This window comes from Hippocampus zosterae, chromosome 12, assembly GCF_025434085.1.
Source record: "Hippocampus zosterae strain Florida chromosome 12, ASM2543408v3, whole genome shotgun sequence".
Taxonomy (NCBI): Eukaryota; Metazoa; Chordata; class Actinopteri; order Syngnathiformes; family Syngnathidae; genus Hippocampus; species Hippocampus zosterae.
Genome location: NC_067462.1, coordinates 15446741 through 15471972, shown reverse-complemented (window position 1 = coordinate 15471972; position 25232 = coordinate 15446741). Strand labels below are relative to the sequence as shown.

At 43.3% G+C, this 25232-nt stretch overlaps 4 protein-coding genes and 1 non-coding gene across 9 annotated transcripts in view; 1 reads left to right on the top strand and 4 right to left on the bottom strand.

Moving 5' to 3' along the window:
- The window catches only part of rab5b (RAB5B, member RAS oncogene family), a 183880-nt gene that overhangs the window by 2723 nt on the left and 155925 nt on the right, over positions 1–25232 (bottom strand). The window contains exons 2-4 of one of the 3 annotated variants that reach the window (XM_052081807.1): positions 2305–2328; positions 456–714; positions 222–373 (exon numbers count right to left, since the gene is read on the bottom strand). In XM_052081807.1, the coding sequence (XP_051937767.1) occupies positions 222–373; positions 456–621 (318 nt within the window). In that variant the 5' untranslated portion in view covers positions 622–714; positions 2305–2328. Of the gene's footprint in view, positions 1–221; positions 374–455; positions 715–2304; positions 2403–25232 lie in introns of those variants that run through there. The other 2 variants (XM_052081806.1, XM_052081808.1) reach the window with 2 other exon arrangements.
- On the top strand, positions 2627–13181 carry lcmt2 (leucine carboxyl methyltransferase 2). Its single transcript, XM_052081817.1, has 14 exons — positions 2627–2794; positions 2888–3012; positions 4338–4419; positions 4501–4684; positions 4754–4910; positions 5527–5716; positions 6836–6943; positions 7500–7587; positions 9205–9423; positions 9491–9721; positions 9794–9891; positions 11208–11395; positions 11932–12067; positions 12146–13181. Exons 1-14 carry the CDS (start codon positions 2756–2758, stop codon positions 12362–12364), a joined length of 2064 nt encoding a protein of 687 aa, XP_051937777.1. The 5' UTR covers positions 2627–2755; the 3' UTR covers positions 12365–13181.
- On the bottom strand, positions 3257–3329 carry trnar-acg (transfer RNA arginine (anticodon ACG)). Its single transcript has one exon. It is a non-coding gene; the product is annotated as a tRNA-Arg (tRNA).
- On the bottom strand, positions 13190–15212 carry crygs2 (crystallin, gamma S2). Its single transcript, XM_052081809.1, has 3 exons — positions 15069–15212; positions 14239–14481; positions 13190–13590 (listed from the first exon to the last, which is right to left on the bottom strand). The coding sequence occupies exons 1-3, from the start codon at positions 15075–15077 to the stop codon at positions 13318–13320; spliced, it is 525 nt and encodes a 174-aa protein (XP_051937769.1). The 5' UTR covers positions 15078–15212; the 3' UTR covers positions 13190–13317.
- tbccd1 (TBCC domain containing 1) lies at positions 15602–25100 on the bottom strand. 3 transcript variants are annotated; one of them, XM_052081780.1, is made up of 10 exons: positions 24807–25100; positions 24372–24550; positions 23491–23555; positions 23158–23424; positions 21288–21446; positions 20518–20634; positions 20195–20444; positions 19926–20112; positions 18363–18878; positions 15602–16683 (listed from the first exon to the last, which is right to left on the bottom strand). In XM_052081780.1, exons 2-10 carry the CDS (start codon positions 24409–24411, stop codon positions 16458–16460), a joined length of 1827 nt encoding a protein of 608 aa, XP_051937740.1. In that variant the 5' UTR covers positions 24412–24550; positions 24807–25100; the 3' UTR covers positions 15602–16457. The 3 variants fall into 3 exon arrangements, with proteins under 3 accessions (XP_051937740.1, XP_051937739.1, XP_051937741.1); XM_052081779.1 differs by having other exon boundaries at positions 24372–24738; positions 24810–25100; XM_052081781.1 differs by having other exon boundaries at positions 24810–25100.

The window sequence follows — 25232 nt, the reverse complement described above, 5'->3', positions numbered from 1 at the left end:
AACACTCATGAGTGGGCATCGATTACTTGCGGATTTTCGCTCTTGTTTGCAGGGTTCGGTCCCTATCTCCTGTTTATTCTATTTCATATGTTTTTAAATTTGAACAAATTAGAGGTTGACCAGTGATCCAAAATGGATTGTGTTTGACCCTGAATATTCTTGTATCAACACAATCAATGTGTGTGCGTGTCTGTGTATGTGTGTGTGTGTGCGTTGCATACCGGCTTGGTGATGTCAAAAACTACGATGGCAGCCTGAGCTCCTCGGTAATACATGGGCGCCAGGCTGTGGTAACGCTCCTGCCCTGCTGTGTCCCAGATCTCAAACTTGACAGTGGTGTCATCTAAACACACTGACTGGGCCAGGAAGGCAGCTGTGACATACATATATCGATTTGACTCTCAAATGTGAAACACGGACAGACATATTTTCATCATGTTGCCCGCAGCCCTCACCTCCGATGGTGGTCTCCTGAAACTCGTCAAACTGTCCCTTGACGAAGCGCAGCACTAGGCTAGACTTGCCTACTGCCATGTCACCAAGCAACACAAGCTTGAACTGGCAGATCTTGGTCTGCGGCAGCGCGCCGTTGGAGCGACTGCCACTTCCTCTGGAACTCATAGCGACCCGTGTGAGGGTGCCGTTGGGGGAAGGTCGCTTTTTGCTCTGCCTCCAACCTGTGCGGCGAGTCTTGCTGATGATGTGCCGTGTGCGCTGTGAGAGGAGGTGTTGGAGTGAATTATATTGACTTAAAATCAATGAAGGGCCTGCTCAGTCTCATTGTGGAAAAATGTACATACGGTAGGTTGATAGTTTGTGGATATTTTATACTTTCACATAATCATTTCTGTGTACCGGGAGCAGCACACACTTCACTTTGCTGCCGTAAAACCTCTATTTCAGCTTGCAAAGTGATTGACTCAAAAATCAACAAATTGGGATTCATTAATTTTTAAAATTCTGATAGGCCCTTGACTACCGTAGGCCCCTGGACTCAGGCCAGGTAAGGCCGTTCAGAAAGGCTGGCCTGATTGCCAATACGGTTTAAGTTTTAAAGACTAGCACGACTGAATTTGAATGCCCTTGGCAAATTAGAATGATAAGGCAACATATATAGTACAGGCTTAAAGGAGATGTGACAAAAAATCCACAAAAATGTATTGGAAGGAGCACAGCCAAGAGAATCGGCATTAAATTGAATAAAATGAATACAATTTCATGAAAAAAAAGAAACAATTTAGGTTGCAATATTTGTAAGCTGGGTTTATTCTGTGCTTGTGGTTCATTCAACATTTCTTAGTAACTGAACAAATCATCCATCCATCGATTTTATAATCCGCTTTACCCTCACAACGGTTGCGGTGTGTGCTGGAGCCTATCCCAGCTGTCTTCGGGCAGCAGAAACCGGTTGCCAGCAAATTGCATTGCACACACAGATGAACAACCTTCCACGCTCACACTCACACCTAGGGGCAATATACAGTGTTCAATCACTGTAAATTGCCCCTAGGTGTGAGTGTTTTGGGAATGTGAGAGGAAACCGGAAGACCCAAAGAAAACCCACGCAGGCCCGTGGAGAACATGCAAACAAATCAGCTTTGGTAAAAATTTAAAGAAAAAAAATATAGTATTTTGTGTTCAGTTATTTCTTCTTAAAACATTTCTGTACCATTAATTGTTTATTTTTTTCCAGTTACAGTATATGTCCAGCATGTTATATACGTGAATATATTTCATTCAATAGCAATCATCTCTGTACGGTTGAAAAATATATAATCAAGTGAATCATGGATGGAATCATCCGTTTTCCAATACGTTTATCCTCACAAGGGTCGCCCGCGACCCCGAACCATTATGTTTCCCACATATCAGCATTCACAATGTAAATGTATTACTTTGCGTAACTGTGTGGGTGAATCTTATTTGACTAACGTCTGAAAATATTTAATAACGTGACAATTTCACTCAATACAAACAGATTATTAAAGACGTTCTTCTTGTCTTTCAGAACAAAACCGAGCACATATCAACGCAGCATTGTCATATCGAATAATACACCCTGAAGGCCAACATATCATTTGCTTCCTTGTTTATTCCCGTGGTGACCTCAGTCAAATGTTATCGTTTGTTTTGGTCGCTAGCATGACGCCGCTGCACTATGCACGTCCACTTCATCTTGGACCCTTGAACGCATCTAAAATGATAAAGAGCTCAAGTATTCGACAGCAATGTCATAACACAAAGACGTTTTTTCTCACTGAATCTTACTATCGAGACTGTGAGAGGAGGCCGATAGACACTCACCCGAAATAGTGTCGCTTGCCCAGACTGTCGACTTCAATGTAGATACTAGAAACATCAGCTGGCTGAAGCCAAGCGCTTCCTGTTGGGAAAACAGTACATGCGCACTAGCTGTCTGCAGCATTGTCAAGAAAGCCCGAGATACATCACGAAAATATGCATTTACGTACTGTCACAAGAAATAAATATGAATTTCCAGGCAGTAGGACTTTTTTAAGACAAACTGAGTGCTGGTGGTAGTGGGGGCGTGGGGGTCAAGCGGTCTATAATTATTTAGTTTATTATTCTTGCGGTGTCACCGCTTTGGGCGTCCTCCAGGCCTCTCGGGGGCGCTATAGCAACGAGCCCGAGTGAGCAATGGTTTGAACTCTTTGGCCACTCATCCAAAATAGTATAACACAGTAACATGTGTATGTTATAGTATTTTAAATGAACGTGAGGTATAAGTGAAGGCATGACTAACGGAAAGAAGCAGAATAGTTCGGACACCGCGGTGAGGGTCTTTACATGACTGCAGTACATGTTACATGGGACTTACACTGACGTGGTTGTTAAGATGCCTTCAAATTCTTCTTGGTCTGCTCAGGTGCAAGGAACCAATGACAGCAGCGTCGTGAGTAAAGTGTCTGCTGCAGCTCAGGGCTACTTCGAGGATTGCTTCTTGCAACACTTCGTGTGCAAAGTCGCGAGGAGATCTCCACTCATCAACAGGTCGGACACAAAGCTGCTGTTCTTGTCAGACAACACACAATACATTCACTAAGGCGCGGACAGAACTGACCGAACGAATGCCTGAATGCGCCAACATGTGATGCCACATCACATGCTTGGAATAATTCGAAATGTGCACGGTAAGGCAGTTGGAATAACTTTCCAATAAGGGCATATGAGCGCATTGTGGAAAGATTATCAGGTTGCTGGATCCCGTGCAGGAATGAGGGATAAAAAAAGTGAACGAGCTAGCCAGGAGTCGAACCTAGAATCTTCTGATCCGTAGTCAGACGCGTTATCCATTGCGCCACTAGCCCCTGTGTCTGGGATGGCCCGTCATTCCCAACAACTGGGCTTGGAATGTCAGGCTGGATTCAATTTTTTTTATCACTGTGATTCATTTGAATATGGACATCAGCTTGAAGTTCTTCAAATGTGATAAAAGCAGAAACTATCTATTGATTTACAAGTTCAAAGGATGAAAGAGTTCTAAGGTGATATTGAAGATGTATAAAACGTGCTTTGCTTGACCCTAAAATGATCAATCAAGAAATAAACTCTCTACATACGCCAAAAAATACATCAGATTTTTTTCCAACTTCTATATAATTTGGTTGTGTGTGTTCTGCATAATAATCACTGTGTTTTTACTAAATTAAATGAGCTCATTCACTCCCAAAGACATACTGTATTTATATTTCTTTTCACACTCCACATGTTCAACCCCAGATACTTATTTGTATTACATTTTCCAAGACTTAGGGTAAAAAATAAAAATGTGGATCTAGAATTGGCTGGTATTGAATGAGTTAAAATAATACTCTTGTCATTGTAATGTTGTTGTTTTTTTTTCCAATAAAATCTAGACCATTATGCCAGCCAATGTCATTGTCATTTCGTCAAAAAATGTTATTCACTGTAAATGGCATTGACTATTTCGGAAAATGAACATAACAGTCTGTGATCACTCTCAGGCAGAAGCCTCCTTCATCCATTCAGCCATTGTAACATTTTTTTTTCACTTACTTTTCATGGGTCTCCTATTTTTACAAAATATTGACCAGTCCAAAGTGTCGAAACTGGCGTTCTCTTTTTATAGACACAATGGCAATACATTTTGGGGGGGGGTTCACTGAAAAGTGATTGTTTAGAAGTTGTGAGGATTCCGCCCGACGCCAGCGATATGTTTAATAAAAAAGAATGTTGAACACCGTGTCATAACATTAGTATTAAACAATCCCATCTATCAACAATATCATGATTATTACATGCTTGCAACACATGCTAAAACTAAAACATTTGATGTCCACCTACATATTATTTAGGGGCTACTATGTGCGCTGGAGAGCAGTGGACCACTGTGTGCGCGCCTTCCTGCAAGTCACGCAACATTGCGCCAAGAGACAAGTGAGTTAACTGTTCCTTAAATCCATGAAGTTGTTTTAGGTCGTCAGATAATAACAGCTTCTATTTTCCTATCTTTTGTAGATTCTGTCCCTGGGTGCCGGGTTCGACTCGCTGTATTTCCGTCTTTATGGCGACGCGGCACTCAACAAGGCCGTTGTGTTTGAAGTAGATTTCCCAGAGGTGACCCGGCGTAAGGCGGCTCTGATTCAATCCAGTGTGTCGTTGTCGAAAATGTTGGACTCTCAACATTCACTTTGTTTGACAGGTGAAATACTCCATTGATCTAGGGACGTTATGTATCGTTTGCTACACAGCTGATCATATGTGTCTGTAGGGCCCGTGTACGTCTCCAGCAGTCAGTACTTCCTGCTAGGGGTGGATGTGAGACATGAATCCCATGTAGAAGAAGCTCTGGTAAAGGCGGGACTGGATCCAACTGCCCCCACTCTGATTCTTTCTGAAGTGGTGCTGACCTACATGGAAACACAACGGTGAACATCACACATTCAAAATCATTTTGATTTTGAGAACTTTACCCCAGAGCTAGGAACCTTTTGGAGATCTGTTAGCCGCATTTGCAACTAAAGGTCCATGGAATTTTAGTTTGTGGTGCTTTTGGTTCCAAGAACTAAAAGCTTCCAATCAGGCAAAAGTTTTGTCATGGAGTTCCCGCCTGAAACTATTCTGAATGTCTCGAAATTAATCCTCTTATATTGACCCTGATAAATGACCCTGGAACAAAATTCAGACAATCCAACGGCAACTTTATCCTGGAGGTAAGAACTCCACGTATACCAACATGTGTTTGACTTGCAGGAATTCTTGTTTACATTTAGTAAGACTTTCGAGAAGCCCAAGAATGGGTTTGGATTACTGAACCTATCTGAATGGAAAGTGAAAAAAGTTCCAGGAACTTTCAATGGAAATGCAGGTCCTCAAAATATTCTTAGTTTGCGTGGTTCAAATGTGCTAACAGCGTTTGGACTTCAGGAATGATTTTTGGCCTAGGGGTTATTCCTCAGGGCTCGAACGAAGACCCAGTCACAGCGCCATACTTTTGACGTCCATGTGTGGCCATCGTCATTCATGAACACTATGTTCCTCCAGGTCAGATGACATCATCAAATGGGCAGCCAGGCTCTTGCCCCAATCTCTGTTTGTCATGTACGAGCAGATCCATCCCCAAGATCCATTTGGGCGCATCATGCAAGAGCATTTCCTGAAACTGAATTCCACGTTGCACGCGCTCCGACAATATCCCGACACTGACGCACAGAGGCAAAGATTCCTCGACAAGGCCAGTATTTGCGAAATTGCAATAGCATAATTACCATATTCCCCTGAAAAATGACAGCATTGACGCATTTATCGACTCAAATGCAGATGGATGGCGGCATCTGTGTCGAACTTTCTTTTTTGACCACTATTCAACAATATTACCGGCATATAGTGGTAGTTTGATTTATGAGTTCAATTCATTTTGTGACCAATCTCTTAACTGCGTCAACTAAATGCTACCAAAACACCAAATATATAATAGTTGTAAGGAGAATGTGACGAACCAAACTGGTTCTGGTTGTATAAAATGTACTGTAACTGTATAGTTGTATTTGTGTGTTCTGTGCCTTTAAGGGGCATGGCCAACTGAGTGACATCCAAGAACCAGACCAGACCAGTTGGCCTTGTAGTTTGTGTCTGAGTGCCAACTACAGCTCCTTGCGAGTGTTTTCATTTTGTATTTCTCTGTTTGACCGTTGGTCCAATTCAATACACTGCCGAGAGTCGATTGGCGAGTGGCTGTCACGCTCCTTGCTGGTTTGCAATGGCATTGCACGACATTAATTGCTTGATTTGTATTTCTTTTCTTTAAATTCCCTAGAGCGAAAGTGTGTCTTGAACACTTTAACTCATAACAAAAATAGCAAAAATTGACCAGGTGAGTGGTCATGTCCTTGAAAGACTTGTGAGCTGAGGAACTCATAAGTAAATGTCCCACTTAAGTTAAGTGTAGGTCAAGTGAAAGTGGAGTTTAAAACAAAATAAAAGACATACATACATAGACACATACAACATTGTGGCATGATAACATGTCATACATGCTCTGCAGCAAAGCTAATCGTTGCTAATCGCTCCATCGTCACATAAGATTTATTTTATTTTATTTTTTATTTTTACAGCGGTTGTTTGTTTGTTTGCCGCACGTGCTTTGCTCGGTCCTTTAGGTAACAGAGACACTGTAATGAAAGTTACTATGTTTTTTTTCTTGTCTTCAACAAATTTGGTTCTGTAGTTGGAGGGAAAGTCACTATTTGGGGAAATGTGGTATTTAAATCTCTTTATTGATGTCCATTACCATTGAATCAATGACTGTGTGTTATTGCTAGGGGTTATTTATTTATTTGTTTGTTGTATTCAGGGATGGGAGAAGTGTGTGTGTTTGGATATGAACGAGTTCTTCCTCAGGTTAATTCCTGATGACGAGAGATACCGAGTGGAATATTTGGAGCCTTTTGATGAACATGAGGTCAGTTTTTGTGTTGAGATTAAAAAACAAACGAAATAAACACCAAAAAAAAACCCAATAACAATTGACTGAATAATACTATGCAGTGTTCGGGCCCAGTCGTAGTTCAATCTTATATTTAAGTTTAGCGGATTAGTTAGTTCATTTTTGTATTGTATTGTATTTTAACTCTGGTTAGTGGGTGCACAAGTAAAACTACGACATTCATGTACAAATATTACAAAACTGCATGAGTTGACATCTGGGTGGTATTAGTACAAGTAACGCACCAGATGTTAAGTAGCAGAATGTTAATGTCATGAGGAGCACATTTGTCAACTCGTGCAATTTTTCCGCAATTGTTGATGACACAGGTTGTTTTTTTTTTTTCATTCCAAATTGCAGCCTTTGCGATTTGAAAAAACGCAATGTTGAGTTGAATTCGATTCATTGTTCAGCCCTAGTTTCTTGTGCCACAAGCCATTGGCAAACTTCGAAGTGTCATATCTCAGAATCCTCGTGAATACATGATAAGGTTGCTATATGAGATGCAGTAATTATCCTTTCTATTCGTCAGGAGTGGCACCAGAAATGCTCGCACTACTTCATCCTCACAGCATCTCGAGGTTCTCTCACAGCGCAGTCTCTCCTCATCCATCCGTCAGGTGCTCATTTCTTTCACTCACAGTGATCCCTCGCTATTTCGCGGTTCGTTTATCGCGGCTTCAGTGCATCGCGGATTTTTTCAAACATATTCATAAATTTTTTTTTAAAATCATATACATGTAGTACAGTACTGTTTACTGTATGTTGCTCTATGTGACTCGCTGTTGTTTGGATGACTTCCGCAGCTTCTTGCAGACCGTTTGCGGACTTTTTGTGGACTTAAAAAAAATAATTATTATATGTTTACTGTATTTTGTCATTGTCAGAGATTTTCTCGGACAAAGTTAAAGAAATGACTCGGCACACATTAAAATTGTCTTCAATATCTGTGGGAACGGAACTCTGAGAGCGAACGACGGTTTAGTTGCTCCTATGATACACACTTGGCTCCCTCTCCGCCGGTTCGAACTTTTATTGCATAATACAAGAAAACACTACCCCCGATATTTGCATACCGCACCCCCGGGGAGGGAGGGGGCTCCCTCTCCGCCGGTTCGAACTTTTATTGCATAATACAAGAAAACACTACCCCCGATATTTGCATACCGCACCCCCGGGCCGGCCTCTCGGTAATGATCTGATCTACCCGAATACACAAGTCACAGACTTGGCTGATGACAAATGATCATAATAATACATTTTATTTACAAGCGCCTTTCAAGACACCCAAGGACACTTTACAATAACAAAAAACACAAAACAATACGGGTTGAGCAGCGGCAGCCAAAACGCGCCAGCGTTCACTCAACCCGAAGGTCAGAAAGAAACCACAGGGGAGGGAGAGAGGGAGAAAAAACCCACACTCCAACTACCCTCATTTTGAGGATAATTTGAGTGAGGCAAAAAAAAAACTCCAGCATTAGCATATGACAGTTACAACAGGTCACAAGACATAAACAATGAAGACGGTGAATCAAGGGAATGTATGAGGGAGGGGGTGATGTTGGGGGACTAGCTTCCGTGCATATTTTCATCGGGGGAAGGTCGAGATAGCAGATGTTGTTTTGGTAGCAGGCTGCCCAAGAATTTAAGACAGCCTTGAGTCCGTGGCTTATGTCTCTTTAGTGGCGTCGATCAGCCAATTCCATGATTTCAGTCAGTAATTGAACACGGATTCCAGTTTTCTCCAAGTTGATGAGCATCCTGCTGTGAAACCCGCAACAGTTTGTGCTTGAGCACACTCTGAGTCTGAGTGTTGGACATCCGCGTTATGCCATCCTTAGACCGGCAGCCTCGTCCAATAGAGCCGCTCCCGTCGGTTTAATTTTCGAGAGATCAGGAAACTGCACACAGCAAACAGCACAGGCCGAAAATGTAGATGTCGTCCAAATCCTCAACGGACAGTGTTGACAGGCACACCATTCTCCGCTTCCTCCAAGGATCTAGGGTGTACCCAGCAGCAAAAGTCCCCGAGGAGCAAGTAGGCTCCCCACTGCCTGCTCTTCTCATTGAGAAAATGTTGTCGATGGCATGTCGATCGCTACTTCGTGGATTTTCGTTTATCGCGGGTGGTTTTGCTCCCCATTAACCGTGATAAACGAGGGATTACTGTAATCGTTCTTTCCTGTTTTTATCTTAAATCTCTGTGGCATGACTGATTTTGTTCTACCTCTCAGTGCCACTGCAGTGGCCTTCTTGGAGCCCCTCTGGCCTCGTTGTGAAAACAGAGCCGGTTTGCTTGGAGGGTTTCGGGATGGCCTCCACGTTCTTGGACGGAGGACTCATCCTGCTCACCGGAGGCTCCTGCAGGACCGGCCGAGGGGCTCCGAGTCGAGTCCTGCATCGAGGTCTTGAAGGCTGGAGATCCTTCCATGTCACACCCTCAGCCTGTTCGAGTGAGTTCATTGGAATTTTTGTCTCATTGGGTTGATACGGTCAACCAAAAGCTTTGCTTTCCTCCAGGTGTCCGCCGTTACCACAGCATTACCTCTATCGCTGGTGGTGTCGCTGTGATATACGGAGGACGCTCCTCCCCAGTCAGCCCCATCGGAGGCCTTGTCAAAGTCTCCCTCCGTCTTGAAGGTTCACCTGGTCCTGAGGACGTAGTGGAACTTCATGAGGAGGAGATGACATGTACAGGTGCTCATCCACCACTTAGATGGAGACACTCTGCCACTCTGGTCTGTCATAAAGGTAAATTCAGAGCAGTTTGTGTTGTTTCCTTTTTAAACGAGACCAAAAACCTCATTGTTTGCTTTTATATAGGAAAAGACTTCTTGTTTATCTTTGGTGGAAAAAATGAGTCTGAAGCAGTTTTGGGTGATGGCTATTTCCTGGATCTAGATCAGAAACACTGGACTGAGGTAACCAATGAAGATTTACCAAAATACAAGCTTATTTTGTGAATGCTTCAAATGTCAAGTACAGCGGTAGCTTGATTTTCATGTTGATTTGTTACGTGACCAAGCTCGTACTCAAATTTTCCCTACTTAAAATACCTGCCTATTGATGCCTTCCAGACCTGTATTCACGCAGGTTTCCTACAACCGATTAGGTTTCTCACCTGCACCGTGATTGACGGCCTTGGCAAGTTTTGACAAATCTGACCAGGTCATGTAAGCCAGTCCCGTTTCCTGCGTTGCCTTGCATCCTTCCTGTTTTGTCTCATAGTGGCCTGAAACATGATTGCTGTGGCTATCTTGAATATAATGTCAATATATCATGAATCAAGCTACCGCTATATCAGTAGGATAGCAGCTATCGTGCTCGCTAGAAGACCTTCAATGGTGCTTCCCAATCACTCTTCTTTTTTGCAAGAAATAAACTAGAAAGACGATGGATTTTTTTTCCTGCGTATATTACACTCATGTCGAAAATAAAATACATGCCACAAATATTCTAAAAATAAAACATGTTGTGCTTCATTACAAAACATAATTTCTTATTATCAATACAATTGTGATTGACCTTGCAAATTAATGTTGTTCTTGATATGCAGTTTGTTTTAAAGAAACGGGTTGCCAAATTTTGTCACTGTTTGTTTCTAGGCTTTTAGGCAAGGCAAGGCAAGGCAAGTTACTTTGTGTATCACATTTAATGTACAAAACAATTCAAAGTGCTTCCATGAAACATTAAAAGCCTTATAGACAAACAATATATGAAGACATTGCAAAGATCATAGTAAAACATCTAAAATAATTAGATGAACATGATTAAAACCAAGCCTCGGTCTACCTCGGTGGTTCTTAACCTGGGTTCGATCGAACCCCAGGGGTTTGGTGAGTCAGTCTCGGGTTCGACAGAGTCATGGAGGTTAAGACACGCCTAACTCAACATGTCATATAGTTATGATATGTCCACTTGGCCATCACTGGCTGCTTCATTTTGTGCACAGTTAAAAAAAATTATACTTCATACAAATGGTGTTCACTTTTCTTCAGTTTTTAATAAATGTGTTTTTTTTATGTCTTGAATTTGTAAAAAAAATAAAAATAAAAATCATATATTTTTTATTTTTCACGAATGAAGGGTTCGGTGAATATGCATATGAACTGGTTGGGTTCGGTACCTCGAACATGGTTAAGAACCACTGGTCAAGCTTTAAATAATTGGTGAATCTTTTTAGAACATTTCAAAATCCACCATGACTTATTTTCAATCTGCAATGCAATCTTGTTAGGTGGCAGTAGAGGGTGCTGCACCAGAGGCCCGCCATTCCCATTCAGCATGTTCCTACCAGGGTGGGCTGGTGCTTTTCGGAGGGCACGGAAGAAGGGGAGAGCCGCTGGGGGACATAATGGTGATGAAGCCAAATGAGAGAGGCTTCTGCTGGGAGAGGATCGATGTTCAGCCTCCACCCTGTCCCAGGTGGGTTCCTCACACTTACATGCTGTATGCTTATAGGCCTCCTTTCATCAGAATCCATTTTTTCCATCCATCCATCTATCCATTTTCCTATCCGCTTATCCTAACAAGGGTCATGGAGGGTGCTGGAGCCTATCCCAGCCATCTTTGGTCAGTAGGTGGGGGACACCCTGAACCGGTTGCCAGCCAATCGCGGGGCACACATAGATGAACAACTATCCACGCTCACATACACGCCTATGGACAATTTCAAGTGTTCAATCAGCCTGCATGTTTTTGGAATGTGGGAGGAAACCGCAGTACCTGGGGAGAACATAAAAACTTCATACAGGGAGTATGAAGTTTGTATGAAGTTTGTCAACCCCATTTTTTGGTGGAAAAATGACCTTCACCTCAGATGGATAAAAACCCACTTTGATGTTTCTGCTTAGTCTGCATCCAGCAAACGCAATATTTATCAGAATGCCATGACAATGGGGGCGCATAGGACATCTAAAGCAAAGTTTTGAAAATTCTGAGCAAACTGTACTGTACTGTAGATATTCGCACGGCGCCCATGTGATTGGTGATCACCTGATTGTAGTGGGCGGAGTTTGGCTGCGTTCAGACAGCGTGCCCGGAGTGGCCCTGATCAACCTTTCCAGGCGCTGCAGCGTGGAGTTCCGTCTGATCACGGTTAGTTCAAATTGCTTCAAACCTGATTTCATCGCATAGACTTGTCGGGAATCTCACTGGTGCTTCTCCTGCCGTTAGGCCTCAGTGCCGTGGCCTCTAATGTTGCACTCGTTCTGCTCCGAGCTGATGGTCCAAAAGGAAGCAGAGCTGATCCTGATTGGCGGAGGAGGAAACTGTTTCTCCTTTGGGACTCATTTCAACCCTCAACTTGTCACCGTGGATCTTAGCCCGGCACTGACAGAAACCGAACTGACTTTAAGGGGTTCCGAGGTGACCAGGCAAGAGTTTGTCATCTAACTTGCCGGTTTGCAAAAATGTGTACATAAACAATCAGAGACATCTCACTGTGCTTTCTGGGTAGGCTTTTATGTCTTTCATTTTCTCAACCTTCGTTCTAAATGTGTCACTTCTTGCCTTGGATGGTAGCCCCATCTTCAAGCCGGGATTCGGGTTTCCAGCCTGGGTTACAGTTTTAAACAAGGATTAGGGTTTCGTATCAGGGTTTTAATTCCAGGTCTCAAAGCATAGTTTAAAACAGGATAAGGGTTTCAAATTGGACTTTCAATAATCTGTCTAAGGTTTCAAAGTAGGTTTTCAAATTGACGTTTCAAGCTAAGGTTATGGTTTTAAATTAGTTTTATCAAGTGAGGTTTCAAGGCACAGTTAAGGTTTCAAAGTAGTTTCAGATTCGGGTTTCAAAACAAGGTTATGTTTTCAAAGCAGGGATAAGATTTCCAGTTCAAATTGGCATTTCTAAGGTTAGGGTCTCAAAAAAATTTATGTAAGGTTTGGGATTAGGCTGTAGATGTCAAATTAATGTTTCAAATATAGATCGGGGTTATAAATCAGGGTGGAAAGCCAAGGGTCAAGTTTCAAGGCCAGGTTGAGGTTGAACTGTATGATTTGTAAACCACATCACAACACATCAAGTCATCAACGTAAAAGTCAACTACGTGAAGCACTACTCTCGCAAATGCATTTTCTGTCCCTTTTGACTTGCATACAAATTACACCCTGGACTGGTTTCCATTCACTTTGAAAACTCATCGAAAAACGTACAGTACACAAGCCCAACTTTTTGAATGTTTGCAAAACTACAGAAACTTCAAAATTAGAGACGTCTTTGTCTGCTTTCTGGACAGGCTTTTATTTTGTCGACCTCAGTTGAAAATCTTCTCATTTCCTGTCACGCATCATCACGTAGCATAGCGTCGATTGCGTGGGGTGGGGAGTGGCCATGGGTCGGCGACTCATTCAGTGAGGCGCCTGAAGGATTGGACCGCAGCACTGGCCGCGCCCCAGTCGCCGGGCTTGTGGTACTCGCCCTTCTCCAGGAAGTACTGACGGCCGCGGTAGTTGGGGTGCTCGTAGAACACCCACCAGCCGTCGAAGACCTTGCATGAATTCACCTCCCTCCAGCGGAATTTTTCCAGGAGCGAGGGGCAGTCCTCCGTGGCCTCGCAAGCCTTGCCCCCAAACTCGGCCTTCTCGTACAGCTGCATCTTGTAGACGCCCCCGCTTGTCTGCAATGATGGGAGGAACAGGGATCGTCAGGGAAACAACTCGGAAGGCCATCTCAAACTGGGTTTGGATGTCATTTGGGGAGGCTTAGATGAGCGTTTTGCCTCGAGATCCACAATCAGTTGTATATGGGCCCTGTCAAAGTACCGGTAGATTGATTTCTGAGGAGGTCAATGACTGCTGGTAACCACGAACGCAGCCGCGGGCATTGCGTTAGCAGGACAAATATGTTCATAAGCTGCACTAAATAGAGGTACAGTGACTACATTCACTGCAATAAAGTTCCTTGGCACCAAGGTCCTACAAAATGGCGGCAAATCAAAACATGAAACTCCTCAACTCACTTCACCATGGTTCTGCGGTAACAAGAAGGCAACAAAGCAATACGTGACATAGGTGAATTTGCAAATATGAGTTTGAGTTTTTGAAAGTCAAAAGTTGGTTGTTTTTAGGCTGGCACAAGACACATCTTTTGCGATGAGTCACTCTTGGACCTGACAACATCAAACACTACTCATAAAGTAGCGATCAACCAAAATCTTGCAGAGGTTGAAAAAAGTATTTGTACCATGCAGCATCAATACAATCGCCACTTTCAACACTCAAGTCCTCCAAGTGAACGTGGGCACAACAATCGGGCTCTGACTCACAAAGTGGACCATCTTGCAGGAGCTCAGGCGGTCATTGAGGCCCATCCAGCGCTGGTACTCGGGGTACTCACCCCGGCTCAGGACGTATTGATAGCCCAGGTAGTTGGGCCTCTCGTATACCACCCAAGCGCCGCTCTCCACACGGATGGAGTTGCAGCGACTCAAGTAAGTGTGGAAGTCGGAACAGTCGCTGTCACACTCGTACCGGCGGCCCTGGAAGTTTTTGTCCTCAAAGAAGACAATCTGTGGGATGGGACAGTAGAACATTTTCTAACATCGAATAAGAATATGATTTTTATATCCTCCCCAAGATTTGCCTGTCCAATGAAGAGTTCCATCAATTTTCTACCGCTTATCTCGTGATATGGTCGTGGCAGATGGCCCGAACCACTACACTGCCAATGGAATTCTCTGCGTGAGCTGATTGAAGGCAAGAGGCGATAGACCACGCCCTGGATTGAGTGACAGTCAAATGCAGGGAATTCAGTTTAAACCACCAGTCCCACTCTCATAGAAATGGATCCCATGCCAGCTGTGAGAATCACTACACTACCAGTGGAATCTTCAATTCCACCTGACTTGGTGAGAAAGACAGACTACACCACAGACCAGTTGGAATCGCATTGACTGGAAATAGATTCCATGCCATGAGAATGAAACTCAGCGATGGGAATCACTATGCTTCCAATGGCATCTCCAAGATAGACTACAAGTTTGCCTATCCAGTCAAGAATTACATTTGAACTTAGAGGTGTTCAATCCCAAGGCAGAGTAGTTGGGAAGCCAGAGGAAAACAGCAAAATTTTACATGTAGCTTTGCCTAAACTCACCCTGCCCATCTTGGATATTTGTTGTGACGCAGGCTCGATGATGCGAAGGTGGCGGCAGTGGTCGGTGTTTGCCCTGAGGTCTCGATGTTGCACTGAGACCTTGAGTGCTCCCTTTTATAGCCCTGCCTCACCATGTTGGCGAGCGCCAACAGTGGGAGGCAAACAGAGGAACAATCGCTTTGTCATGAAAATGAGATCCAAAAATTGAGTCAGTGATTCTAGCGCTATTCAGTTTTTCCAGAAAAGCGAGGAAGGATTATGGCATAATGAATGCCGGGCATGGTAGGTGTCCAATGACCCCACTTGTCCACTGGCTGCGTCCAATGCCCGCCCTCCCCTCACCATAATTTCATGTGCCAGCTACGCCGGGTTGCCCCCACCTGGCGAGGGATGAGCTGCCAACTCAGGACTTATTTCTGCCTTGTGGATGCATCCAGATACAGGTCCGTGGCACCATTTAATTACGGTATATAATTTATAAACAATTCAAACAGATGCGTATTATTCCAAATTTGAAAAGAGCACAAGACTGGTACACCGACGTGAGCATCTTTATTCTTTCTTTCTTTTAAGAGCAAGCATAATACATGTTTAAAAGCTGCATGGAAGTGTGACAGCAGCATACATTCATTGTTTTCGAGAAACAATGTCAGCAATAGTATGACAGGTTGCTTTTTTTTTTTAATGGCTCACTATGTACAGAGGAAGCTAACCTTGACATATCAAAGGTGGGAAGTGCAAACAAGGTGGCCGTTAGGATGAATACAAAAATATAATATACATGTTAATTCCAGTGACCGACAGAAAAATATACTTTGAAGCACACGTGGCTGGTTGGTGAATGAGCGAAGACAGTGCCACTCACAATTAGGAACCACTTTTCCCTATTATGAGGGGAAAAAAGTGATCTCATTGTTGAGTATGACAATCCAAACAAACTGCAGAAGTAGAATTATTCAACAATACATGAATCCTAACGCTAACATTTGGACATGCAAGGGTGTATCAACTAAATCAAGAGTCGGAAAACATTTTCTTATCTACCATTTTAGATTTTAAAAAGTTCTCTGATGGCCATACGAAACGTCAAATGTATTAAAAAGTGTTCATTTCTGAGCATTTGTGGTTGAATGTTTTCAGATTTTGGCGGAGGTCTGTTTTCAACTCAGTGCTCGTCTTTATGTAATTCATGAAAACTGCAGAATTTACTGGTTTTCCCTTCATTAGTTTAAATGCAGAAAATAGCATAAAGTCCATACACATGACCTGTCATTAACACATTCAAACAACAAAGCCTGGATTCAAGTTTAATCCCTAGATTTTTGCCATGAATGTCCATATCAACTTCTTCAACTGAAATAAATACCACAAAGGTGAGAGGTCAACAACTCAACAAGCCATAGGCGAATGTCCCACCGCTCCTCCTGTCTTAATGCATGTGTCGTTTGCCGTCGTCTCGTTCACCGTCGTCTCGTTCACCAGGGCGCCAATGGAGACCTGCAAGGAGGACTCGGGGAGCGGGATCAGGCTGTCCAGTTCCTGCCTGTGTCCCGTCTCCATGAGCCAGTCGTGGAACTTGGCCTCCACCATTTCCTGGAACTTGCACTTCTGCTCCCTACAGAACGAATACAGAACACATTTTTGAAGTGACCAAAAGAAGCTAGCTCTTTGTTAGTTTAATTTATTACACTTTTGTGTAGTTATTAACGTTTCGTGCATTAATGAACTTTTTTCTGTTTGAGTTTGAAATGTCCGACTGTAACTGAATGTACTTTGTCTCGCGACGAATGTGAGGGATGCTGTATCCCCACCCCACTCCACCCCTCATTCCCCAAGTACCGGCAAGAGCATTAAAATGTGCACACTCGCTCGTGCGACCGGTTGAACGACTGGCGATAGATGGATTGTCAGACCGGTGAAATTTACTGACAGAAGCGCAGTTAAAATAAGATGGCGCACAGATAGACTGACGATTATAGTTTAGTTCGACTTCACAAAATGACAGACTAACGGGTGGGTGCCCAATCCGCTGACAGACCGGCAACATTTCGTAAAATGCCCACTTCTGCGGAAGAAAACATCTTCACTCACCAAGATGGGGGACACGCTCCGTTAATGTTGTATTTGGTTTCCTTTGTTGAAGTGCTTTTCACGCAAATATCGTGTGTAATTAGGACTTTTGGTCAAAGTGTGAGAATAGCATGTTTTGGACTGTTTGGCCTTGGTGGATGGGTGCACTCTACTGAGTGACACTGTCATTATTGTTGTAAATGTTATGGCATTAGAAGTGTAGGTTGTGGCCAGTGTAGTTGTGCATATTAAAACATTGGATTGTTCTTACACTGTCCAATCAGGGTTACAGTGAGTGTCAAGTCCCTCGAGCAATAGTGACACACTACTGTGACCATTCACATTAGCTGACCTTGTTATTGACTGTTTGCTTCAATTCTCCATTCAAACACTGCAGTCATGCGATGGAAAAATACAGCCACCACACAGTGTGTATGGTAATTTCTTTGTTTTTGTGTTTAATGTACATCTTAATTACAGCATTTACGACTCTACTTTAAGTGTATAGGAGGTGACACACTGGCAAAGCTGTTTTTCTGTCTTTCGAAAATACATGTTCATGTTTTTTAATTTTTTTTTTTTTTTATCCTGGACTTAAATTATCCTCGGAAGAGGATAGTTCGAGCGTGTTTTTTTCCCCCTCTCCCTACCCAGCGTTTTTCCTTTCTGAATTCTGATTGTAATTTCCCCATTGTGGGACAAATAAAGGATATCTTATTTAAAGCGCAAGCGCTTCAATTGTAAAAAAAAAAAAAGACCTTCAGGCAAACTTAAAACACAATTTTTATAGTTTTATTTTGGGAGATATTTGGGAGATTTATATTGACTGGCATTTGCCACACCCTAGCCTAAGGAGCTGTTAGGAATTCTGCGTAGAGCTATATTGCGCAAGTATACATTACTATTCCCCATGAAATGTACAACGTCATAAATCGGTCAAGAAATTGGGAGTTAAAAAAAAAATGAAATTGTTTCATAGACAGACAGACAGACAGATAGATAGATAGATAGATATGATAGATATAACCCGCACGTCCATCTTCTATACCGCGCATCTTCAATAGGGTCAGTTTTACTTCGAGCAATCGGCAGTGTTACTGGCCAGGGGCAGATTATTGAAATAGAAATAAATAGGTATAATTTGGCAAAGTAATTATTTGTGTTCCCCATGGTGGGTGAAGGACATTGAACTGAAAGCCCATCTACATTTGACAGGGCACTCACTTGTTCAACTGGGCCTCCATGACAGTCTTTTGCCATCTTTGTATCCTCTTCTGCTTGTCCTCGATTGCTGCCTGATAGCGGGTCGCAAACCCCCCCGGCACTTCGCACGTGTCCCCCTTCATGTGGAAAGGCACTACCAGCATGTGGAACTCCTCTGGGGGCAGGAGACGGTAGCAAGCGGGGTCGGGGTTAGTGGAGGGCTTGACCGGATCGGTCCCCAGCAGCAGCGGCTGGTCCCACACGTTGGGTACCACCGCCAGCCCCACGCTGGCCATGTGGTCCTCCAGGGAGGGGTAGAAGGTGTGGAATGGACCCAGGGTAATGTCAGTGTTTCCGGGCAGGAGCAGAGGGCGCGTGGGCGTCATAGCGTGGAACGTGCAGCGGGATGAGGCTCCGACGACAAGCCTGCCCGCCACGCACACCACGCGCACGTTCTGGCAGCAATTCACATGCACACTGGTCTCCACTGGACCGAGAACCACTGTGCAATCCCTGCACTTGTCCACACTGACCGACCTGGGGAAAAAGACCAAAATGTTAAATCAGAATCAAATCTGGATTATACAATACACTGCATCTTGTGACTATGTGGACACAACAGTGTTTTATTCAAACTGATTAAGATTCAACAGAAATAAGTATTTTTTTCCACACATTCACCCAGAATTTACTGCCAAATATAAAATCCGAATCAGGTCTGGATTATCTACTTATCACATGGAGACAAAAAAGATTTTACTCAGGTTGAAGATTAAGACTAAATTGTCTTTCAGTGTTATTGTGAGTGCGAATGGTTGTTTGTCTATTTTTGCCCTGTGATTGGCTGGCGACCAGTCCAGGTTACACCCTGACCTGAAACTGCTACGATAGGCTCCAGCACGCCCGCGACCCTGATGAGGATAAGTGGTTCGGAGAACAAATGAATGAATGACATTAGACTGAGAAAGAAGTGCATGTTGTGAACGGGATGTTACATGCAATCTGTCTCAGATCCAGATAGAACTTGACTTGATGTTACAGTATCTGACTGTGCGGACACACAACTAGTTTGACTAAAATTCACTGAGATCTGATAAGAGTGTATCAGATATTTTTAAATAAGATTTTAATTGTAATCCAAGCAAAATCCGGTTTCAAACTGGGATGAAATTACAGTTTCTGATTACAACTAATGCATTTTGTTCAAATCAAATTTACATCTGTGAAAATTGTTCTCCTGAAATGTATACATACATATGCTGGCTGTATATGATTGCTGTGTTAGCTTGCAAATTGTTTTTGGTATTGTGCTATGTTGATGGAGCAGAAGACAAAACACATTTTATCAGCCGACTTGTGTAAATACATTTTCTATTAGGCTACTGTGTATTCAATTGCTTTATACGTTAGGTTATGTACAGGTAGTTTTTATTTTTTTAATTTACAAACAAAAAGGACCGTATAAAGGCTATTGTGAAAGAAATACTAAGTAGCATTTTATTCACTGAACATTTCGCTTTGCACATTTCCAGTCTTTCAAGCATCTGACTTGTGTCCTTCGAGTTGCAAGTGGACATTATTAACCTGAGAGGCGAGAGGAGGTAGATGAAGGAGTCAGCGCATCGGTGGATCTTAATGTTGGCTCCTGTCATCTTGTCAGATGTCTTGGCAAGGGTCTGCTTACAGACCTGAGACATGAGCACCATCTTGCTCCCAGCTGGGGCCATGTGAGTGTTTCGGGCTATCTTGGCACGCTTCATAGCCCCTTCCACTAGATACAACAAGAATGGTAAGGTAAAGTAAAAAAAAAGCTTGAAGGAGGAGATTTGTGTCATTTTTAAGATTTGGGGTACTTTGTTGGGCCCAGGCTAGCTTCTTCCCGGAGCGCAGGCAGGACGTGATCCCAAAAGGATTGAGAGCGAGGTTATGTTGAAGACAGGAGATTAGCTGGTGAAGAATGAAGGAATGGCTGAGCGCAGAGTAGCCCGCATGCATCTGGAGCGGACCTTTGCTCAACAACCTATGGACGGGTTGGACAGGCCTGCATGGGTGCTCCCAGCCCTCCAGGAGCAGACCCAGACTACGTACGGCCTCCAGTGAGATCTGGGAGCAGACAGGCCACAGGTCAGTCATCTGTAACCTGCTGTCAGCTAACACGAGTGGGTGGTCCACACACCTGACAGTCACGCGGGACCCTACCAGACTCAGACAGCTGGTTTGGCTCCACCAGCAGCTCCAGAAGCTCCGCAAGGTGGCTCTGCACAAAGGACAGGTGGGCCTGGTCGTCCCAGTTCTACTGAACAACCAAAACACATAAAATAAATAAACAATCGATTGTGGCCACGTTTATTCATATTGTGTGCTCCCAAAAATCCTCAGTTATAAGAGCAACAGAAATACGGGTGGGGTCATGGAAGACCTCATTCCATTTTGGTGAGCGTTTGGATAATGGGGTAACTCCAAAAATGTATATTCAACTTTTGCAAACATTTTAAATTGTGCTTTATTTTCTCCAGATAATATATTAATCATAATGACCAAATTCAGGCACATGGAGGAAGTGTGTTTCCATAAAATTGTGCAATTAGAATCGCTTTGCCACTAAATGCCATTCTACTAATTTTGGTAAAGGGTATATATATATTTGGTAAGGTTTAATTCTCATTTGCACACTATCTTATCATTTCTCTAGATCGACGCTTTGTTTTAATCATTTAAATCTTATTTTATATGATTTTATTGTGATTTCTGTAATGTCTTAGTATTTTGTTTGTCTTTCTGTAATGCTTTCAATTTTTTTTTATGAAAAGCACTTTGAAAAGTCTTGAACACGAAGTGTGCTATACAATTTAACTTGCCTTGCCAGCTCTTGTGATGCTATCATCTGATATTCTAAGTGGACCTAATGTGGTGACGGGTGAGTGTGTCAAAGTACATGAGGATGACCTTGTTCTGGGAGCTGGTCTTGGCCTCACGTTCTGATGGAGATGGAGAGCGTGTGCAATGGCTGGGCCACTCCTCTCCAATGAGCGATTTACGCAGGGACACTCGGTTGAGCTGTTGAATGTGAAGGAAGAGGAGGAACTGCAGCGTGTCCACAGACCTCTGGGAAACAAAGAAACTACATCAACATGAATGCTGGCCTGTGTATCTGGAGGCGAGGCTGAGCAAGTGACGTTAGGAGCTGGAGTTGGCTGAGGCTTTGGTTCAGTGTGAGTATATGGATGTCATGGCAGGCAGCTCTTTGTGAGTGTTCTCATGAAGTACTTGTGTGTTTGACTGTTTGTCCCATGTCTTTTTCCTATGGCTCTCCTTTCCTAAAAGCAGGGACATTGAAGTACCTTAAATCCTCCCTACTTTGTTTCGCCTCACGTGGAACAGTTATACATGATTGTATTCTGATTTAAATTACCATAGTGTTTTACAACATTTAAAGGGGTGTTCACACGGCAAGATTTGGTCCGGTGCTACGCCAGGGCTGCCCCAGCAGAGCGTTCACACGAGCAAATTAGCTCCGGCATAGCCCCGGAAAACAGCTTACACCGGACCAAATTTGATCCACCTCAGGGAGGTGGTTTAAAAATTTGCTCCGGAGCAAATGCTTGTGAAGAGTTTACGTACGGCGAGAATGCGTTGCTTTCGCGCTCCGTTGGACTTCCGTCATATGTTTGTTTAATAACGACACAAGACTTGGCTGGTAACATCTTTCCTTTTGTAGGAGACTGCACTGTCTCGGAGTTGTGTAGTTTGTTCCTTTGTTGTGTGTTCACAACCCCCCGCCCTCCATATAAATTTATTTTGTGATTTCCTCTCTTGATTTTCTGTTTGCCACATTACATTTTTGCTTTTCTGAGTGTCATTGAAGTCATTGTTGATTTACGTTTTCGGGGGTGGTCACTCTCGAGCAGAAGGCACGGAGACCGAGAAGGAGAAGGACGTGCCTGTCCAGTAGTTGCTCGAGTTGCGTTTACGTTTTAAAAAGAACCAACACGACAGCTCATTTGTTTTCTGTCGTTTTGCTCCGCTGCAGAAACTGCCGTGTGAACGCAAGTGGGGCTGCACCGACGTTGTGCCGGTGCAGACACGCTCAGCGGATTTGTACGTGTGAACGCTCCACACAATTTGCTGCGGTGCAAAATATATCGCAACAAAATACATCGGTGCAGCGCCGGAGCAAATGTGTGCCGTGTGAACACCCCTTAAGACCAAGTGCTAAGCTGACAGCCCTACTCTCATCCTTTGTATTTCCTTTGCTCTGACTGTCTCTATCTAATAGGCCGCTCTCGCACAACTCTAAATTGCCCCATGGGGATAAATAAAGTTTTCTGAATCTGAGTTACCAACTAATTTAAATGACTTTACAGTAGGTCAGAACGGCATCGTCCAGTCAAAAATATCTGCTCCAGCAGTAACATGCTTCTGGAATTGAAGTCACAAATTATCCTCTTTTTCCTACCATTTTTAGAGGGATGCAAACTGTAACCCAAAATAAACCAAATTAATAAAAATAATAAAAGGAAATATGTGTTGGGGTTGTGTTTGATGTACAGCTGCTTTCCCCTTGCACAGCAAAGCAAAGTAGAGCTGCTCTTCAGAAAAAGTCAATAAAAACAATACACGCTTTGGATGCCGTAATGTAGCTGAGGAATCGGGGACTAAAAATAGATGTGTTCCATTTACAAATGCACAAGTAGCTCGGGCCGCAACTCAAAATGAACCAGGATATATAGGTAGTAAAGGATTACTGTAGAACAATTACTCTCTTTCTGTTTAATTTAACTAACAAAAGTTTTTCAATTATCATTATTTATTTTACCTCGTTCCTATGTTGGTCAAGCTCACTTTTGCTTGAACACTGGGAGAGACACTCTGCCCATTCCAGTCGTTCCCCGGGTGAGTGGCCAGTAAAGAGGTCAAAGGTCTCAAAGTAGAGCCATGCTAGGTCTTCCGCAAGCTGCAGCTTTCCACATGCAATGTGTCTCCACATGAGCCAGGTCAAGGACGGGAAGCAGCCATCACGGGTGCGCACATAGGTAGCCATCTTACGAAGGTAGTGCAGGCTGAGCTTGGAGGAGGGCGCCACCTATGATAAGGGATCACCCCTGAATTATTTTGTAACTGCATGCTTGATTTGATGGTGTATACTCACCTGAAGGGCACCCAGGAGGAAAGGCTCCATACGTGGCCAGATGCATACCCTGTCTGAATCCATTTCTGAGGAAAAATAGAGTACTGTATCAAATCAGTTTGACGAGTTCATAAAAATTAATTTGCGTCAATAATTTTATAATAATGTTACTGCTGATATTGTATGGAGCCAACAGACACTGAGCAAACGTGAAAGATACACATCAAGACTAAAACTGAAAAAGAATTTATGTTAAATAATGAATATAAATGTGTTTGGGCATATCAGGGTTCCACACAATATATAGATAGAGAGATAGATATTTTTTTGTTAAATCCAGTAGTTTGAATTAAAGACAAGCTTCCGAACGATGACATATCCCATATTGCCCAAAGTTGCTACAGTCCATAAATTATATGCATTTGCTCTTAAGAGCCACAACTAAGACGACATCACTATTTTTGTTGGTCCGTCAATTGTGAATGCGTGATGTTACTACGAGTCATTCGGGTCAATTATTATTATTATTTTACCATTTCCAATTCATAAATCCCATTTAGCACCATGTGTTAATATTTCTTAACACTTCTGAAAGACTTCCGATGCCAAATAAGACCTTGCACTGAGAATTAATGACTTTTAAAACTGAACTTTATGCTGCCATGACAACCAGACTGCTGCCACCTTCACCCGACTCATTGCAGATATCTATGTAGCAAAACCACGGCGAAAACGAACGCTTTCACATATCGTCAAACCTGAATGTGTTATCTCAAGAGACAAGGGGCGCGTCTAACTATCAAACCGGACATTCGTCGCCCAAACGAGACTTGCTCACCGCCGTGAACTTAGCCTAAAGTGACAAGTTGAGCTAAAGCGAGGCTAACAAACGCGACTCTTACCTTCACTCTTCTTCGACGGCCAAACGTCTGCTTGGTCCATCTCGCCAAGAGAGCGCCCCGTTGAGAGGTCAAAACCATTCACGTGTTAGAAGTCCACCAGTTTGTTCGGAGGTTAGTTGAGAGATTGCGCCAAACTGGGGAACATTTCTGCTCTACTTCCTATTTGGCGCCCTCCTCCGCTGTTAGCGAAAAGGAGAACAGTGCTGCCCCCATTACCATGCTGCGCATGCGTTAACGAGTACATTCTGTTGGCATATCATTAGGTACATCCATCCATTCATCCATTTACCAATCTATTTATCCTCAAAGGGTCGCGGGCGTGCTGGAGCTTAGCCCAGCTGTCTTCGGGCAGGAGGCGGGGTACACCCTGAAGAGGGTGCCAGCCATTACATTAACCTGCCATGCATGTTTTTATAATGTGCGAGGAAACCACACTACCTGGAGAAAACCCACCAGCACGGGGAGAACATGCAATCTCCACACAGGAAGGCCGGAATCGAACCCTCAATCCCTGCACTGTGAGGCCGGCGTACTAACCAGTCGTCCACCATGCAAACGGCCAACATCCATTATTAATTAATATCATGGAATGCGTCACGTGCTGCAATCAAAATGTTATTTATGCTAGAAACGGTGAAACTATTAGAAACAGTCTTGAAGCAATCTGTTACAAGCTCAAGGTTCCCTGTCCAAAATAAAGTAAACTACAGTATTTACAAAACAAGCCAAACTGGTTCCCTTCACAATGACAATATGGTATGGAATCTCAATTTATCACCCGCCATACACACTGGCTGCGTTTTCTTTCGGCCGTTCACATAGTCTTGGCTTCCGCTTTCGGGAATACACTTTAATAATCTT

Coding starts and splice junctions, on each gene's coding strand:
- lcmt2 (XM_052081817.1), top strand. CDS start 2,756: ATGACTAACGGAAAGAAGCAGAATAGTTCGGACACCGCG. Junction 3,013..4,337: donor AGATCTCCACTCATCAACAG/GTCGGACACAAA, acceptor CATATTATTTAG/GGGCTACTATGTGCGCTGGA. Junction 6,944..7,499: donor AGCCTTTTGATGAACATGAG/GTCAGTTTTTGT, acceptor TCTATTCGTCAG/GAGTGGCACCAGAAATGCTC.
- crygs2 (XM_052081809.1), bottom strand. Junction 13,591..14,238: donor CCTGCAAGATGGTCCACTTT/GTGAGTCAGAGC, acceptor CCATCATTGCAG/ACAAGCGGGGGCGTCTACAA.
- tbccd1 (XM_052081780.1), bottom strand. CDS start 24,411: ATGGACCAAGCAGACGTTTGGCCGTCGAAGAAGAGTGAAG. Junction 20,635..21,287: donor AGACCAGCTCCCAGAACAAG/GTCATCCTCATG, acceptor GTTGTTCAGTAG/AACTGGGACGACCAGGCCCA. Junction 20,113..20,194: donor GCTAGCCTGGGCCCAACAAA/GTACCCCAAATC, acceptor TGTTGTATCTAG/TGGAAGGGGCTATGAAGCGT.